Below are 15,958 nucleotides of genomic sequence, written 5' to 3'. Positions count from 1 at the left end.
TATAGTTTGAATCTGGTTCGACTTGCACACTATCTGAAGAGTATCGTCATATTTCTGTAAGTCTTCTTTTTCTAGCGACCCCAAATTTCCTTGATTTCACTCTTCCTTTTCTCTTTTAGAACTTTTAGTTGTCTTTGGGGAATGGGTAAGTTTAAGAAGTTGGTCGAGTCCGATGAGATGATGAACAAATTCATTGTTGACTATGGAATACCCAATAATGTGAATTTAAAGTACTGTGAAGAGGGAGAGTGGTACCTTAGGAGGAGAGAGGGTGAAGTTGTGATCCCGATAGTTGCTTTCGTAGAAGGAGGGATGAGAATCCCTATGAGGCCGGTGACCCTTAATTACCTTAGGCATTTTCGCCTGGCCCCTACTCAGTGTGCCGTGAATGTATTTAGGATATTAGGGTGTGTAGATACCCTGAATGAGAAAATGGGGCTGAGACTGACTCACCACGATGTGAACTGGTGTTACAACCTTCATCACCTGAGGGGTAAGACATATTATATGAAGACAAGGGACGATAGGGTTCGTCTTATCCAGTGTCTTCCTGATTCCAATAAGGGGTTGAACCAAGATTTCCTCATAGTGTCGGGAGAGTGGCACGACGGCTTTCATTGCCCAACGGTAGAGGGGGAGCCAGGTAGGGCATCCGAAATACAAGATAATCTAGGTCTCAGCATTTTCAAGTTCTATACCTGTATACTCGATTTGGTTGATTAACCATAGGAATTTCGCTTTTCTTTTCGCAGACCCACACGCTTTTGCACGTCATTTCCACCTGGTTAACAAAGCGGATTTGGAAACCGTTCTCAGGTCGGAACTTTTCTTGAACGAACCTGATAACCAAGTCAGAGCTGCTCATAAAATCCTCGGATGCGACCCAGCTCAGACGTCATTCCCAGTTCCGAAGCACGTAATTAGAGCTCGTGACCCTCGGCTTACGCAGATTACCGTGGTGGAAGGCGGTTTTGCTTTTACTGAGGGGTCTTATATACCTGAAGGCATTCCGCTATCAGGTCCCTCTTCATCCCGGCAAGTAACGGTGGCCGAGAAAGGACCATCTAAGAAAGCAAGGGAGGTGGTTGAACTGAGCTCTTCCGAGGACGAATATAGTGTGTTTGACTTAGTTGATCAGTCCGAGGATCCTCCCGGTGACCTAGGAGACCCCCATTTGCCCGAAGCCGATCTCCAGTCCATATGAGTTGGTACTCAGGCTGAGATGGGTTTAAAAAGACAGCCCCAAACCAATCTTCTTGACTTGCTCGAAGGCAGTTCCAAGAAGGATGTACCAGGGGAGTTGCAGACCCAGCCCCCAGCACCTCAGCCCTAGATTCTAACCATGCAAACCAGGTCGTCCCCTGTTCCCACAGTAACAGACCCTCCTACCGAGTCTCATGACCCGAAAAGGAAAAGACTTTCCAAGGGTAAGGAGCCAATGGATGGGAGCAAATCTCATTCTTCGCCCGATGAGGGTAGGTTTCGCAGACCTCCGAAGCAACTGAAGCTCGGTGATAAACGGAAGAGCAAGAAGGCCACCCAGCAGTCCGAGGCTCAAGCCTGGCTGCCTGCTGCCATGCTCCACGATCAGCCCCTGATGGATAACGCGTCGATGCGGGAGTCTCAAGGAGACGAGGGGCTCTCGTGGCTGAGGCCCTGGAGAAATCTCTTCTTCTTCCCACCGACATGGCGGAGTTAGAGAAAATGAGTGGCGTAGAGGTTGTCCTCGACCTTAAGAAATATCTAGGCATGGTAGGTCCTTTGACACCTATTCATTTTACTCAAAATTTTGTCGCTTAGTACCTTTCTTTCTCTTTACAGAGTTGCTTGTTTTTACTGGCAGGCTATCCAGGCCCTTTTCAGGTTGGGCGAAGAGGTTGATGATCATAGCAATGCCTTAGCGCAAGAACGCGATAAGTTCCTAGAGGCGGCCAATACTCTTAAGAGATCTGAGGCCGACCTGAAAAAGGCGACCGAGGATCTGGCAGAAATGGCGAAGGCCAGGGATACTGCTGTCTCTGACCTAGCCGTGGTCAGGAAGCAAGCTGAGGATCAAACTAACCGCTTGCAAGATGTTGAGGGTCAACTACAAAAAGTCAAAGAAGACATTACCTATATGAAGGGAAATTTGACCAAGGCGATCCATGAAAAAGGTGTTGCCGAGTATGTTAGGGACGAGGCTGTGAGAGCCAAAGATGAGGCGGTATTTGCGAAAATAGACGCTGAGCGCTCTATGGAAAAGGCAGAGGAGGATGCTTTCACAGAAGGGGTGGCTAAGACTGAAGCCACCCTTCGGGCTCAAGTTCCTGCAGTGTGCAGGCATTACTGTTCTCAAACCTGGCATGAAGCCCTCAACCAAGCAGGGGTTGACGCCTCCTCTGATCTTAGAAGGGAGGACAGGGTGTACTACCCTACCGCCATTCGCAAGGTTGTACTTGCTGCTCCTGAGGATGGATCCTCATTACCATCGATTGAAGGTCAAGATATGACCGCCGAGGATACGTCGTTAACTGATCAACCATCCGAGGAAGTTGAGCCCCAGATAGCGTTGGGGGACGTTGTAACTGAGGGTCACGAAGTACCATAAGACGTGGCAAGTCCTCCGACGGACCTTCCGAGATCTAGCCCTTAAGCTTTGGCCCAAGCTTTTTGATTTACTTACTGACTTGGTTTGCCTACTAAGTTGAGGAGACTAGTATACGGCACAGGATAGCTTTGTTTATTTTCTCTTTGATATTATTTTGTTTCTTACCTCAGCAGCATTGTAAGGGAATTGTATACCTTCCGTTTGAACTAAATATATAATACTTTGCTTCCATCTAATGATATTTTCTTTTGTTTGCTTTACTATTTGTATTCTGCTCAATATTCGTATTCTATTCCGGAGTTAGCCTCATGAAACCGTCTGTTACCCTTCGAATATAAATCTAGAGATCGTGGTATAGCTTGATTCTAAGTAACGCTTTGGTTTTTCTCTAGATAGTTATTTTCTCTACTAGTTTAGGTCCGATGACCATGCGATACCCTGGTTCTGCCCAGTACTCAGGTATAATGATGTGTGTAGTTTTACCATAGGTTTGGATCCGAGGACCATGCAATACCTTGGCTCTGTCTACCATTTCTATTTTCCTGTAAGTATTAGATATAATGGTGTGTGTAGTTTTACCATAGGCTTGGGTCCGAGGACCATGCAATACCTTGGTTCTGTCTACCACTTCAATTTTCCTGTAAGTATCTAGTTTCCCCATAGGTTTGGGTCCGAGGACCATGCAATACCTTGGTTTTGTCTAGTACCCAGGTATAATGGTGTATAGTTTTACCATAGGTTTGGGTCCGAGGACCATGCAATACCTTGGCTCTGTCTACCACTTCTATTTTTCCTGTAAGTATTAGATATAATGGTGTGTGTAGTTTTACCATAGGCTTGGGTCCGAGGACCATGCAATACCTTGGTTCTGTCTACCACTTCTATTTTCCTGTAAGTATCTAGTTTCCCCATAGGTTTAGGTCCGAGGACCATGCAATACCTTGGTTCTGTCTAGTACCCAGGTATAATGGTGTGTAGTTTTACCATAGGTTTGAGTCCGAGGACCATGCAATACCTTGACTCTGTCTACCACTTCTATTTTTCCTGTAAGTATTAGATATAATGGTGTGTGTAGTTTTACCATAGGCTTGGGTTAGAGAACCATGCAATACCTTGGTTCTGTCTACCACTTCAATTTTTCTGTAAGTATTAGATATAATGGTGTGTGTAGTTTTACCATAGGCTTGGGTCCGAGGACCATGCAATACCTTGGTTCTGTCTACCACTTCTATTTTCCTGTAAGTATCTAGTTTCCCCATAGGTTTGGGCCCGAGGACCATGCAATACCTTAGTTCTGTCTAGTACCCAGGTATAATGGTGTGTGTAGTTTTACCATAGGTTTGGGTCCGAGGACCATGCAATACCTTGGCTCTGTCTACCACTTCTATTTTCCTGTAAGTATTAGATATAATGGTGTGTGTAGTTTTACCATAGGCTTGGGTCCGAGGACCATGCAATACCTTGGTTCTGTCTACCACTTCAATTTTTCTGTAAGTATTAGATATAATGGTGTGTGTAGTTTTACCATAGGCTTGGGTCCGAGGACCATGCAATACTTTGGTTCTGTCTACCACTTCAATTTTTCTGTAAGTAGAGGTTTGTCCTTAAATCGCTTTACTGGAGATGATTCCTCTTTGTGTCAGATTATGATCTTTACATGTGGCATTGACCTCGCCTCCAACTCGAGGCCCCATCTTTTTCATTTATGAAACGCCCTTTGTCTGTTCGTATTCCGCGCTTGACGCTCCGGTGCGCGAAACGCGCCGTCATTAATGTCCTTGTAAATTAACACGAGTCCAACCGTCCGTGGCCTCCTTGGAAATTGGCGACTTCATTACTAACCCGGCTGATAATACTCTTTTCGAACTCTGCATGAATTAATTCTCACCAACCCCCATCCCCTATATAAATTGAGGAGATGGTTCCTCCACAACCCATGGACCTCTCAACACAAACAAAACAAAACATATTCTTCCAACCTCCCATGCCCTTTTAATAACCCCGCCGGAATTGTTACCGGGATTGGCAGAAACCGGTAAGGCCGCAGCCCCCACTGGGCTTTCGGTGCGGCAGAATCTAGGCGTAACCCTAATGGCGCCCTTCGAGGCGTCCCAGAGGGGTGTTGTTAGAGAACCTAATGTCTTTCCCCGGAGCACACCTCCGACGAGGAAGACGTGCGAATTCACCTCATAGGCGGTGCTAGAGTGTTGCCGTCTCCAACGGCCAACACTCGAGAGGGCCGGAGAGAATCAAGGGAACATCACGGGGGAGGGTATCCCGGAGCCCCTGCATCTGCTCCTCTCTTTGTTCCAGCTCTGCCTAGCCGAGGAGGGAGTTGTTGGGGGCCTGGGAGCATGATTGCCCTTCACCTCCTCCGCCGCGTGTCAAGCTCTCCCATTCTCTTGGTGCCAAATAAAAGCACGAGTTGACACTTCCCTCCGTCTAGCTTCTCCTTAGGGCGGCACCACCTGGGCCTCTGATTGTAGAAATAACTGGTGGTATTAGCTTGTAAATTTGCTTGTAAAACAGGCCTACCTGAGCCTTTGATTGTAATCTGTAACCTTTCTTTTCATGAAATAACAATAATAATATCGAGGTCTTTCATTTTTTTTTTTTGTTGTCGAACCTTCTATATATATTTTTTTCAACCTACTGTAAAACGAGCACTTAGAACTTAGAGCGCTTGCCTGGTGCGCCGGCCAGCACCCTAATCCTTTCCCACAGACGGCGCCAATTGTAGGGGCCCAATTTGGATTGACCCTGAATACGAATGGGTTTTCAGCCCAACCAGCCCAAACAATAAATTTATAGAGAGTGGATTGAAAGGTTTAGGTGCTGGCCGTCGATCACCATGCATGAACTTTTCTTATAAAAAATGCTAAGAGTGCATTTACAAATGGGGGACGCTCCTTGGCCACGGGCCGAGGAGGCCTTATTGTTCTCTTTTTTTTTTCCCCCCCCCCTCTTTTACTTTACTAGCTTTTCTTTTATAGTTTTTATCTTCCTATCCCCTCCTTCCATCTGTTGATCATCTATTTGCCTTTTTTTCTGGCCGTCCGTCCCATCAGAGGCCTTATTGGTACTCAAGTGGTTCACTCTGATCAACGTTATCCTGCCAAGGGGTTACCTCCCCATTAATGCGGCCAGGGGGGTTAGTTGAATGCATTAAATGTGAGAGTGACAGCCTACTTTGGGGTTAGTCTCTCCCCAAAATTACCTTCGTCAGGCCGAGGATAAGGTGGTCCTCGATGTGGATTGGGAAAAAAAGACTTTCCCTCACCTTGGCCCTGAATAGCCTGTGCTCCTCGGCCTGGGCCTCGGGCCTGCTACATGATGGGCCGAGGCTATCAGGCCCATGGGCCCCACAGTGACTTTTACCTTTATCTACCAATTTTTTTAAATACACTTTTCAACAGATTCTCTATCACATTTTCTATTTCATTTAAATATTATTTTTTATTCATTATTTATTCTTTTTTTTAACAACTACACATTTTGCAACATTTTTTTATTCAACATCTAATTATTATAATAAAAAAAAAGCATTTGAAGAATGAACAGTAGCTACTGTTCATGAGAAAAAAAAAATTAAAGTATAAAGAATTTATTGAAGTAGTTTTTTTTTGCCTCATTCTCTATTATAAAAGATGTTTTGCTTTCACATGGACAATTGACAATTGGAAATGCTCTTAACTAGTCATCGTCCCCTTAAAAGTTCTTTCTTGACTCAAAGTCGTAACAGTAACACAAAACGCATCCACACCAAGCAAAAGTCTACCATTAAAATTTACTTATTCACTGTCTCTTCCCCTTTACCTTACAAACTCAAGTCTCAACAACCAACAACCAGAGCTGGCTAGGTGTTGCAGAAAACTCTCACCAGCTCTCAACCTTAGACCTCCATTCTCCAAAACCACTTCTCTACTTGCTTTTTCACGCCAAACCCACTTCAGGGCTACACCCATTTCCTTCCCATGCATCATAGAAGAGCCCAGAAACCATGGCATCCCGTTCCTCTCAAACCACCCGAACCCCGAAATCTCGAGCTTTGTTCAAAAGGGTTTCTCGGATATTACCCAAGAGATCGTTGGGAGAGCAGTGCATGGACTATGCGTAAAGGGTTTGGTGCGTTTGAAAGTCACCCATTCGAATACTTTGATAACTATGTACTCGAGGTTTGGTCATATTGAACGTGCTCGGAATGTGTTCGATAAAATGTGTGAGAGAAATGATGCTTCTTGGAATAACATGATTTCTGGGTTTGTTAAGGTGGGTTTGTACCATGAAGCGTTTGGATTCTTTCGTGAAATGTATGGACATGGTGTGGAGGCAAGTGGGTTTTCAGTTGCTAGTTTGGTAACAGCTTGTGATAGGTCGGATTGTATGTTACGTGAAGGGCTTGAACTCCATGGTTTTGTTGTTAAGATTGGTTTGATAGGTGATGTTTTTGTTGGTACTTCACTTTTGAATTTTTATTGCACTTATGGGCCTGTTTCTTTGGCTAGGAAGCTCTTTGAGGAGTTGCCTGACCGGAACATTGTCACTTGGACTTCAATGATTGTTGGGTACTTAGATAATGGAGATTTAGAGGAAGCTATAGGTATGTATCAGCATATGAGACGCGAAGGGGTATGTTGCAATGAAAACACTTATGCTGCAGTCATTAGTTCTTGTGGGATGCTTGGAGATGAATTGTTAAGTTATCAAGTTCTTGGACATGTTGTAAAATCTGGATTAGAGAGTAATGTTTCTGTGGACAATGCCCTTATATCGATGTTTGGTGCTTTTGGTAGAATGGAGGCAGCCAGTTATGTCTTTGATCACATGGATGAACATGACACAATCTCATGGAATTCAATGATTGCTGCACATGCACATAATGGGCTTTGTGAAGAATCATTAAGATATTTTTATTGGATGCGTCGCATCAACAAGGAGATAAATTCTATTACAGTTTCAACTTTGTTAACTGCCTGCGGTACTATGGATAATCTGAAGTGGGGCAGAGGAATTCATGGTCTAGTAGTGAAATTGGGACTCGAATCAAATGCTTGTGTATGCAATACCCTTATAAACATGTATTCTGAGGCAGGGAGTTCTGCGGATGCGGAGTTGGTGTTCCAGAAAATGCCAGACAAGGATTTAATCTCATGGAACTCCATGATGGCAAGGTATGTACAGGATGAGAAGTGCCTGTATGCATTAGAACTTTTTGCCGAAATGATTCGGATGAGAAAAGCAATGAACCATGTGACTTTTACAAGTGCATTAGCTGCCTGTTCAGACCTTGAATTTCTTGTTGTGGGCAAGATTGTCCATGCCCTTGTAGTTCTTGCAGGCTTACATGACAACTTGATCATTGGTAATGCCTTAGTTACCATGTATGGAAAATCAGGTATGATGATTGATGCAAAAAAAGTATTTCAAAAAATGTCTAACCGAGACGAAATAACATGGAATGCACTCATAGGTGGTTATTCTGAAAATAAAGAACCAAATGACGCTGTAGAATCTTTTAAATTGATGAGAGAAGATGGTGTACCTGCAAACTACATTACAATTGTAAATGTTTTTGGTGCTTGCTTGACTCTTGATAACCTACAAAAACACGGGATGCCTATTCATGCATATATAGTTCAGACAGGATATGAACCAGATAATTACGTGCAGAATTCCCTTATCACAATGTATGCCAAGTGTGGCGATCTGAAATCAAGTAATTATATTTTTGATCATTTAGCTTATAAGAACTCTATCACGTGGAATGCTGTAATTGCTGCAAATTCTTATGCTGGCTGTGGAGAAGAGGCTCTAAAGCTTTTTGCAAAGATGAGATGTGCTGGAGTAGATTTGGATCAGTATAGCTTCTCTTTAGCTCTTTCTGTTACTGCTGACTTATCTATACTAGAGGAAGGCCAACAGCTTCATAGTTTGGCAACTAAACTTGGTTTCAAATCAGATCATTATGTTATAAATACTATGATGGATATGTATGGAAAATGTGGGGAAATGGATGATGTGTTAAAACTACTTCCCCTACCAATTAATAGGTCACGACTATCCTGGAACATACTGATATCAGCTTTTGCAAGGCAAGGGTGTTTCAAGGAGGCTAGGGAAACATTTCATGAAATGTTAGAGCTGGGTTTGAAACCTGACCATGTCACTTTTGTCTCACTTCTCTCTGCATGCAGTCATGGGGGCCTAGTGGATGAGGGTCTTGCATACTTTGCTTCAATGACTACAGAATATGGTGTTCCAGCAGGAATTGAGCATTGTGTATGCATAATTGATCTTCTTGGACGATCAGGAAAGCTTGCTGAAGCTGAAATTTTTATTAAACAGATGCCAGTCCCAGAAAATGACCTCGTCTGGCGAAGCTTGCTGGCCGCATGTAAAATCCATCGGAATTTGGAGCTTGCAAAGAAGGCTGCAGGACATCTTCTGGAGTTAGCTCCATCAGATGACTCAGCTTATGTGCTTTATTCAAATGTCTGTGCAACTACTGGGAGATGGGAGGATGTAGAGAATGTCAGGACACAAATGGGATCTAATAGCATAAAGAAGAAACCTGCCTGCAGTTGGGTCAAGTTGAAAGATAAAGTGAGTTCATTTGGAATGGGAGACCAATCCCATCCGCAGACTGAACAGATATATGCCAAGTTGGGAGAGCTTAGAAAGATGATTAAAGAAGCAGGTTATGTTTCTGATATAAGCTATGCACTACAAGATACAGATGAAGAACAGAAGGAACACAATCTTTGGAACCACAGTGAGAGAATTGCCCTTGCATTTGGCTTGATTAGTACTTCAGAAGGTTCACCTCTCAGGATTTTCAAGAATCTTCGTGTTTGTGTTGATTGCCATTCTGTTTACAAGTTTGTCAGTGGAAGTGTTGGGCGGAAAATCATATTGAGGGATCCATACCGCTTTCACCTTTTTAGTGGTGGAAAGTGTTCTTGCTCTGACTATTGGTAATGAAGTACTTAATTAGATACTTAAAATATTAGCTCTGATGGAGTGCACAGTACTGACTTGGGGATCAATGTTGAATTTGTGTGGCATCAGGTATAAGGTCAGTCTTGAATCCCATCATCCACTGGGATTAGAAATTAGCTTTTAGTTCTGATTATGCGCAACAATCCATCCAATTCTTTGATAGATGTTTTTTTTTTTTTTTTTGGGTACAGTATCTCTGTATTTTATATCCTTGAATTCCATTGAGATTACGGAAAAGAAAATCAATTGCTCAATTTGTCAAACTAACATGTGAATCTTGATGCAAACAGTTTGATTATCTATTCTTCAAGCTGAAGTGATGATTTATGTTATAGTTTTAATATTTTTTATTAATTTATTATTCTACTAGCTTTGACTTAATTCAAATCTATAATCTCTATAACTACATATGATACAATCAAGTAGAAAGTGTGAAGAGGCTCTGTGTTGTTTGAAGTGTAATGTTTTTACTGCTCAAGAGTTGTGAGGGATGTATGAGTTGCAGGGTTAGAGTCTTGAACTTCTGGTAAATTTGCACGCAGAGGGTGGCAGAAGGATGGAGAGACAGAGAGAGGAATGGATTCTCCCATTTTCTCTTTTCTTAATTGTGCTCCCTCCTTTCTTAATTTGCCTATGATTTAATCATGTAAGTAGACAAATTGGTCCAGTTCTATGTGACTAATATGTTAAATCATGAGAAATTTTTTTTAGTAGCATTGATAATAATATGTTTGCAGAGGGTGCAGACACTAGTTTTAATCTGTTTCATCTGTAAGTGGCTGCTGCCTTTCCATGCTTCAATTTCACAGTGAATCCAATATTATTGTCAATGTCCAGGGCCAGTATAGTGTTGGTCATTTTAGCTTTTTTTTATGGATGAATGCATTTCCTTTTATATGGACAGTGCTAATTTTGTGGGGTTTTTATTTTTTATACCTTGTCTTTTCAGTGTTATTATGACTTTTGGCCTAAGATGTGCATGAGATGTGCTTCAAGTCTATTTATTGAATAAATATTAGCAGGATGGTATTTTTGTTGCAAGTATGTATGCCCAAATTTTTGGCCTCATCATTTACTCCTACTTCTTAGTTCGTTAGGTTCCACACAAATGTCAAACTTTTTTTCTGAAGGGCTATTTCCTCCCAAAAATTTGATAGCCTTCTTCATCTTGTATTCAATTTATCCTTAAAAAAGAAAAAAGGAAAAAAAAAAAGAGAGGTGTCCAGTGGCCACATTTATCACTTCAAAAGAACATCAAGAGGTTGATGTTAAAGCGTCTTACACATCCCTTTGCTTAGCATAGCCATAAATGATGTCATGTGTTGGGAGGGCTGGTGAAATTTGGATTAGGTTTGATCTATATGGGACCTGTGTATTGGTCAGTGACTATTGATCTTAGGGGCACTGGTCTCTGTAGTTCTATTGCATGGTAGATCTAAAGATGTGAACTACTGCAAACAATAATATAAATCATGTGCTACAATTTTTGAGATATTGATGCAGGGAGAGTGGCCATAATTAATGCTGCCCGATTTTACTTGGTTCACATTTTATTTATGAATTTAATGTAATTGATTATATAATTTCTTTCCTTATCTATTGTAACTCTGGAAGTTCTACTTAAAAGCTTCATAACAAAATTATAAAATATGTTGGATTTGATGAATGATACTGAATTGAGAGTTTTCTCTCTAGGTTGGTGGTTATTCCAAGCAGTGTTAGGTGATGAAACTTATTAGGCTTTCAGGCAGCTCTAAGTAATGAATCCTAGTGTTGTTCTATTTTATTTTTCTTACTCTTGCACCCTCATGCTGCATCAGACATGTTCATGCATATTTCGTGCATTATGAGCTATAAGCTTTTGAAGCTCCTAACTTTGATAGTTAGGATGATATTTTAACTTATGGTGTTCACTTCATGATAATTACATTTTATCATTAGGCCAAGATACCCATTGGTTTTTTGTGTAGATGGGATTTGATCTCCCAAATCTCTTATTTGATAACAAGAAACTTTACCGATTGAGCTAACTGAAACCCACTCTAAAGTTCCTAACTTTTAACAAATGTATTTTTGCTGTGTCATATTTTTTAACATCTAAAAAACATTCCAAATAAAAAATTTATTTTCCATTCTGATTCTAATATTTATTTGAGATAATAACCTTTCTGACTCTATATACTTTCACTTGGTTGACTAATGTGTATAGTGGTAGTATCCCATCGGTTAGCCCTTAATGGATAACTTTTAGCAATACTCTTTGTATATAACATTATGCTTGATTTTCAATTTTCTTCATGTTAATATTCACATCTATCAATGACCCAATCCGTATGACTATTTTAGTTATGTCTAGCTCAAATGTTTAGAATTGGTGTTTTCCTAATATATTTAAATGGATTCGTAATTTAACCTCTATCTTGAAGGTGAAATATTTGGAAAATTTTGTATGGCTAGGAGGTGTTAAGCTTGAGAGTGACAAACATAAACATTTCACTGGTTTTGTTTTGTCATGTTGGGCTTGTTGTATGGCTACGTATCTATGGTATGTCTAAGAATCATGATATATGGAATATGCTATGTTAATATGGCCTTAATTGTTTCTTTATGCTGTTGAGCAGACTTCACTTTCTCTACGATATAGCAACTGAAAGATACTGTTTTGACTGTAGGAAAACAATAACAATAAGTCTGTTTGATTGCTTCATTACTCAGAGGCTGTAAATGCAATTACTAACGCTTGGCCAAAAAACTTATTCATCTGTAAGACTGTAACAGCTATTGGATCAAATTCAAACTATCAGAAATTGGAATTGCTAGATATGAGTTGGTATATATGTTCCACTCCCAAACCCAATTGCATTCAAATACTCAGTTTTGAAGCCATAAGTACAATGAATTAAGTCTGACCTTAATTTAGGGAAATATATATATATATATATATATGTATATATAATGGAGTCCTGTAGTGCAAGTGAAAAATTTGTTACCAAGTAACTAAACTTAATAGAATCAGTTTAAGTACATCTTTACTATGGGAGTTTTTCTTAATGGGATAGATTCTTTCTTTGATGATAAAAAGTGTGATGGGTTACCTACTTGGCTACTTCCCTCGGCTCAACCTAGGCTTGAGATGGATGACATGGCGGCTTGATCTTGTGATGTACTAGGTTGGCCTAAGCATATGAAAACTCCAATTAGTTTTTGATATTGATAGTGCTCGAACTCATATATTATATTTGATGACAAAAATCTTTACTAGTTAAGTTAATTAAAAGTTAGAACTCACGTGTCATTTGAATACATGTATGTTTGGAAAATGTAACCATGTGTAAAGTGGGAACTCAAATCATTTATGGCCTGTTTGGATGTTTAAAAAAGGAAGGGGAGTAGAGTAGAGGGAGGGAGAGTAATCTAATTACCTTGTTTGTAAGTTTTTTTAAGAAAGGAGGGAGAGGGGTTTGGGGGGGTTTGGAGGGGTTTCAACTCCCTCTAGGCCCCCATTTTTAATTCCCTCAAATTGGAAAGATTTGGAGGGAGAGTAGAGTGCATAAATTATTAACTAAGTAAATTACCTAATTTACCCTTATTATATTAACAAAATTACAATGTTTTCTAACGTAAAAAAAAAATCTGTAACCCACAAATTTCTCTCAAGCTCTCTCAGCTCTGTAACCCTAACCCACAAATTTCTCTCAGCTTTCTCAGCTCACGCTGCCTCTCTCTCTCTCACAACCTCTTCACTCTTGGACTATCTTTCACTCTTCTCTCTCACGCCTAGCATTCTCTCACAAAGGTAAACTCTGTTTTAATTTCTGTTTCATGGGTTTCTTTTGAGTTAGATCAAATAACCATGTTCTTAAAATTGTGATTTTATTGGGTAATTTCTTATTAATTGTGATATTATGGGGTAATAACATGTTATTTGTGGGTGGGTTTTGGATTTGATGCTTTTTTTACTTAAATTTAAAATTTCAAAGTATTGCTCATAACGTGTTTGATAAAGTGCTTGAGTGAGTCTAGATTGTGAACTTGCATAAATTTGTATATTGTAGCTGTATAAGGATATGTGTTTCTTGTTTATTTTTATTGGGTAATTTCTTGTTTTTTTTTTTTTTGAACGGGTTTCTGATTTGGGGTTTTTTATTTATTTATTAGAATTTTAAAGTTTCAAAGAGTTGCTCACAATGTGTTTGATAAATTGCTTGTTTGATTGTGTATGATCAAACTCACATGAGTTTGTGCAGCATCTCACTGTGTAGTTGTCTCTCTCTTGGCTTTTATTTTTTATTTTTTATTTTTTATTTTTATATATTATTATTATTTTTATTTTATTTTATTGGTACTACTGTCTTGCAACTACTGTTTCTGTTTGTGAGAGTTCTTGTTTGGATACTGGTACTGTTTTGGTGCATATACACATTTTGATTATTTGGTGGTCATCTGTCAGTATATGGTGTTGTTCTAATAGGAGCAATTTTCAAATCAAAAGTTAGTCATGTTTCTCCAATTTGTTTTACTGGTAGATGCTAACATATTAGGGAAATAGTTTTGTTAAGACTATGTTAGCACACACTAATATCATTCCTACTGTTTCTGAATTATGTCATTCTCTTTTACTTTACGTGAGAGAGTCTTTCCAATAAAGTCTACTAATTAAATATTTTAGTATCTTCGAGGAGCAGAACAAACCAAAACCATCCCTTCATATGTTTTGTTTTGGGGTATTTACTACAAAAGTAACCCTCTCTCCTCATCTCATCTCATTTTACTTTGTACTTGTACCTACTCTTTATATTCATGTGTCCATTGTCTTGACATTCCAATTTCAGCTCTCATTGCATCCTTTTCTATCTAATTTAATTTTAATATTAAAACATACCTTTTCTCTTTCCTTTTTTTAATGTGACCACTTTCTGCTTTACTGTTTTCTTTAATGAAATTTTCTTCTTTACCTTAAAACCCTGTTCATCTAGTTATATTATGTTGCAGACAACTGCCCAAATCTTTAGTTGACTAGTCCTCGCAGTTTCTACTGCAGCAATGATGTTCATTAAGTTATATTATGGTGATACTTTTATTTGTCTTGTAAAGTTGTTGATGCTGGCTATGAAGTTGTTTCTTTGATTTGATTTTAGTTTTAGTCATTAATATAACCATGAAGTGGCATTTCACTAGCAAGCCAAACACTTTCTAAGTTTTATATTCTTATATAATACATTACACAAAACACAATGAATTGTAATAGCTTAGTGTATATATGCATATCATGGATTGTAATAGCTTTGCTGTCATGGGATAATTTTATTAGATGGATAGACAAGAGAATAAAAGGTGACGTGTATTGCAAATTTGGGAATTACTNGCCAAAAAGAAAAGAGATACAAAGGATACTACAAGAACAAGAAAGTTAACTACAAGCAACTATTTGGTTAACTTTATTTGGAGCTTGGGAGGGGCTCTGCCAGCTACCTCTTGGGGAGCATCTTTTTCCTGCGCAGTGGGAGCATCTTCAACAGGCCGGGTAGTCGAGGCTAAGGCCTGTTCAAAAGTATGGGAGGCTGCTCCGTCTTTGAGCCCTGCTATTTCTTTGGCCGAGGATAGATCATTTTCTTTGCCAGGCGCTAATAATGGTTCCTGTTGACTGAGTGTGGGAAGAGCTTGAGTCTGAACTTTCTCAGGAGGCTCAGCAACAATAACAGATACCTCCCCTATTGGGGTAGAGGGAGTGAAGGCCCGAATAGCTGGGGGGAAGTAAATGTTTTCAGGTTTCCTTAACTCTGAATAAGATTCAACTCCAGCTCGGTCGAGGGCTTCCTGCCAGGTCCGGGCACAGTATTCTAGGCACACGACGGGAACCTCAGCTCGGAAATTATCCTCTGTCTCGGCCATTCCCATATTGTAACCCTGCTGCTCAGCGGCATCTTTTCCTCTTTCAGCCTCGGCTTTGGCTTTTTCAGCCTAATCTCTGAGCTTCTAGACTTCTTCCAGTTGTTTCTGCAGGGTCAGCACCTGTTCCTTAGAGGTTGCCAGCTGGGCGTTGGCATCACGTAGAAGCCGCCCCTGATCCTCGGCCTGTCTTTGGAACCCCTTTAGGGCTGAATCAGCACTTTTCCGAGCCTCCTCTTCGGCTGCTAACTTCTTCTTTAGCTGCGCAATGTTTTGCTCGGAAGCATTCAGAGTGCGTACAGCTGATATCCTTTTCTTCTTCTCATCGTCTATTTGATCGTAGTAGGATTTGGCTATCTCCTCCAGCCTGAAGGTGGCTTGAACGGCCTAGAGAAAAAGGGAGTTAAAAATATGCAACAATAAGAAATATATCTATACATACAATAATAGTCAAATAAAAAGAATAATGTAACGGTTGTAGCG

The 15,958-nt window shown here is 40.2% G+C and overlaps 1 protein-coding gene across 1 annotated transcript; it reads left to right on the top strand.

Annotated features, from left to right (window-relative positions):
* Positions 1–6,314: 6,314 nt before the first annotated feature.
* LOC111999277 (pentatricopeptide repeat-containing protein At3g24000, mitochondrial) lies at positions 6,315–9,884 on the top strand. Its single transcript, XM_024031407.2, has one exon. It carries the CDS (start codon positions 6,752–6,754, stop codon positions 9,563–9,565), a length of 2,814 nt encoding a protein of 937 aa, XP_023887175.1. The 5' UTR covers positions 6,315–6,751; the 3' UTR covers positions 9,566–9,884.
* The last annotated feature ends 6,074 nt before the right edge of the window (positions 9,885–15,958 follow it).

The sequence above is a fragment of the Quercus suber genome, unplaced genomic scaffold, assembly GCF_002906115.3.
Source record: "Quercus suber isolate HL8 unplaced genomic scaffold, Cork oak 2.0 scaffold_160, whole genome shotgun sequence".
Lineage (NCBI taxonomy): Eukaryota > Viridiplantae > Streptophyta > Magnoliopsida > Fagales > Fagaceae > Quercus > Quercus suber.
Note: the sequence above shows the minus strand (reverse complement) of the source record. Positions and strands in the feature narration are given on the sequence as shown.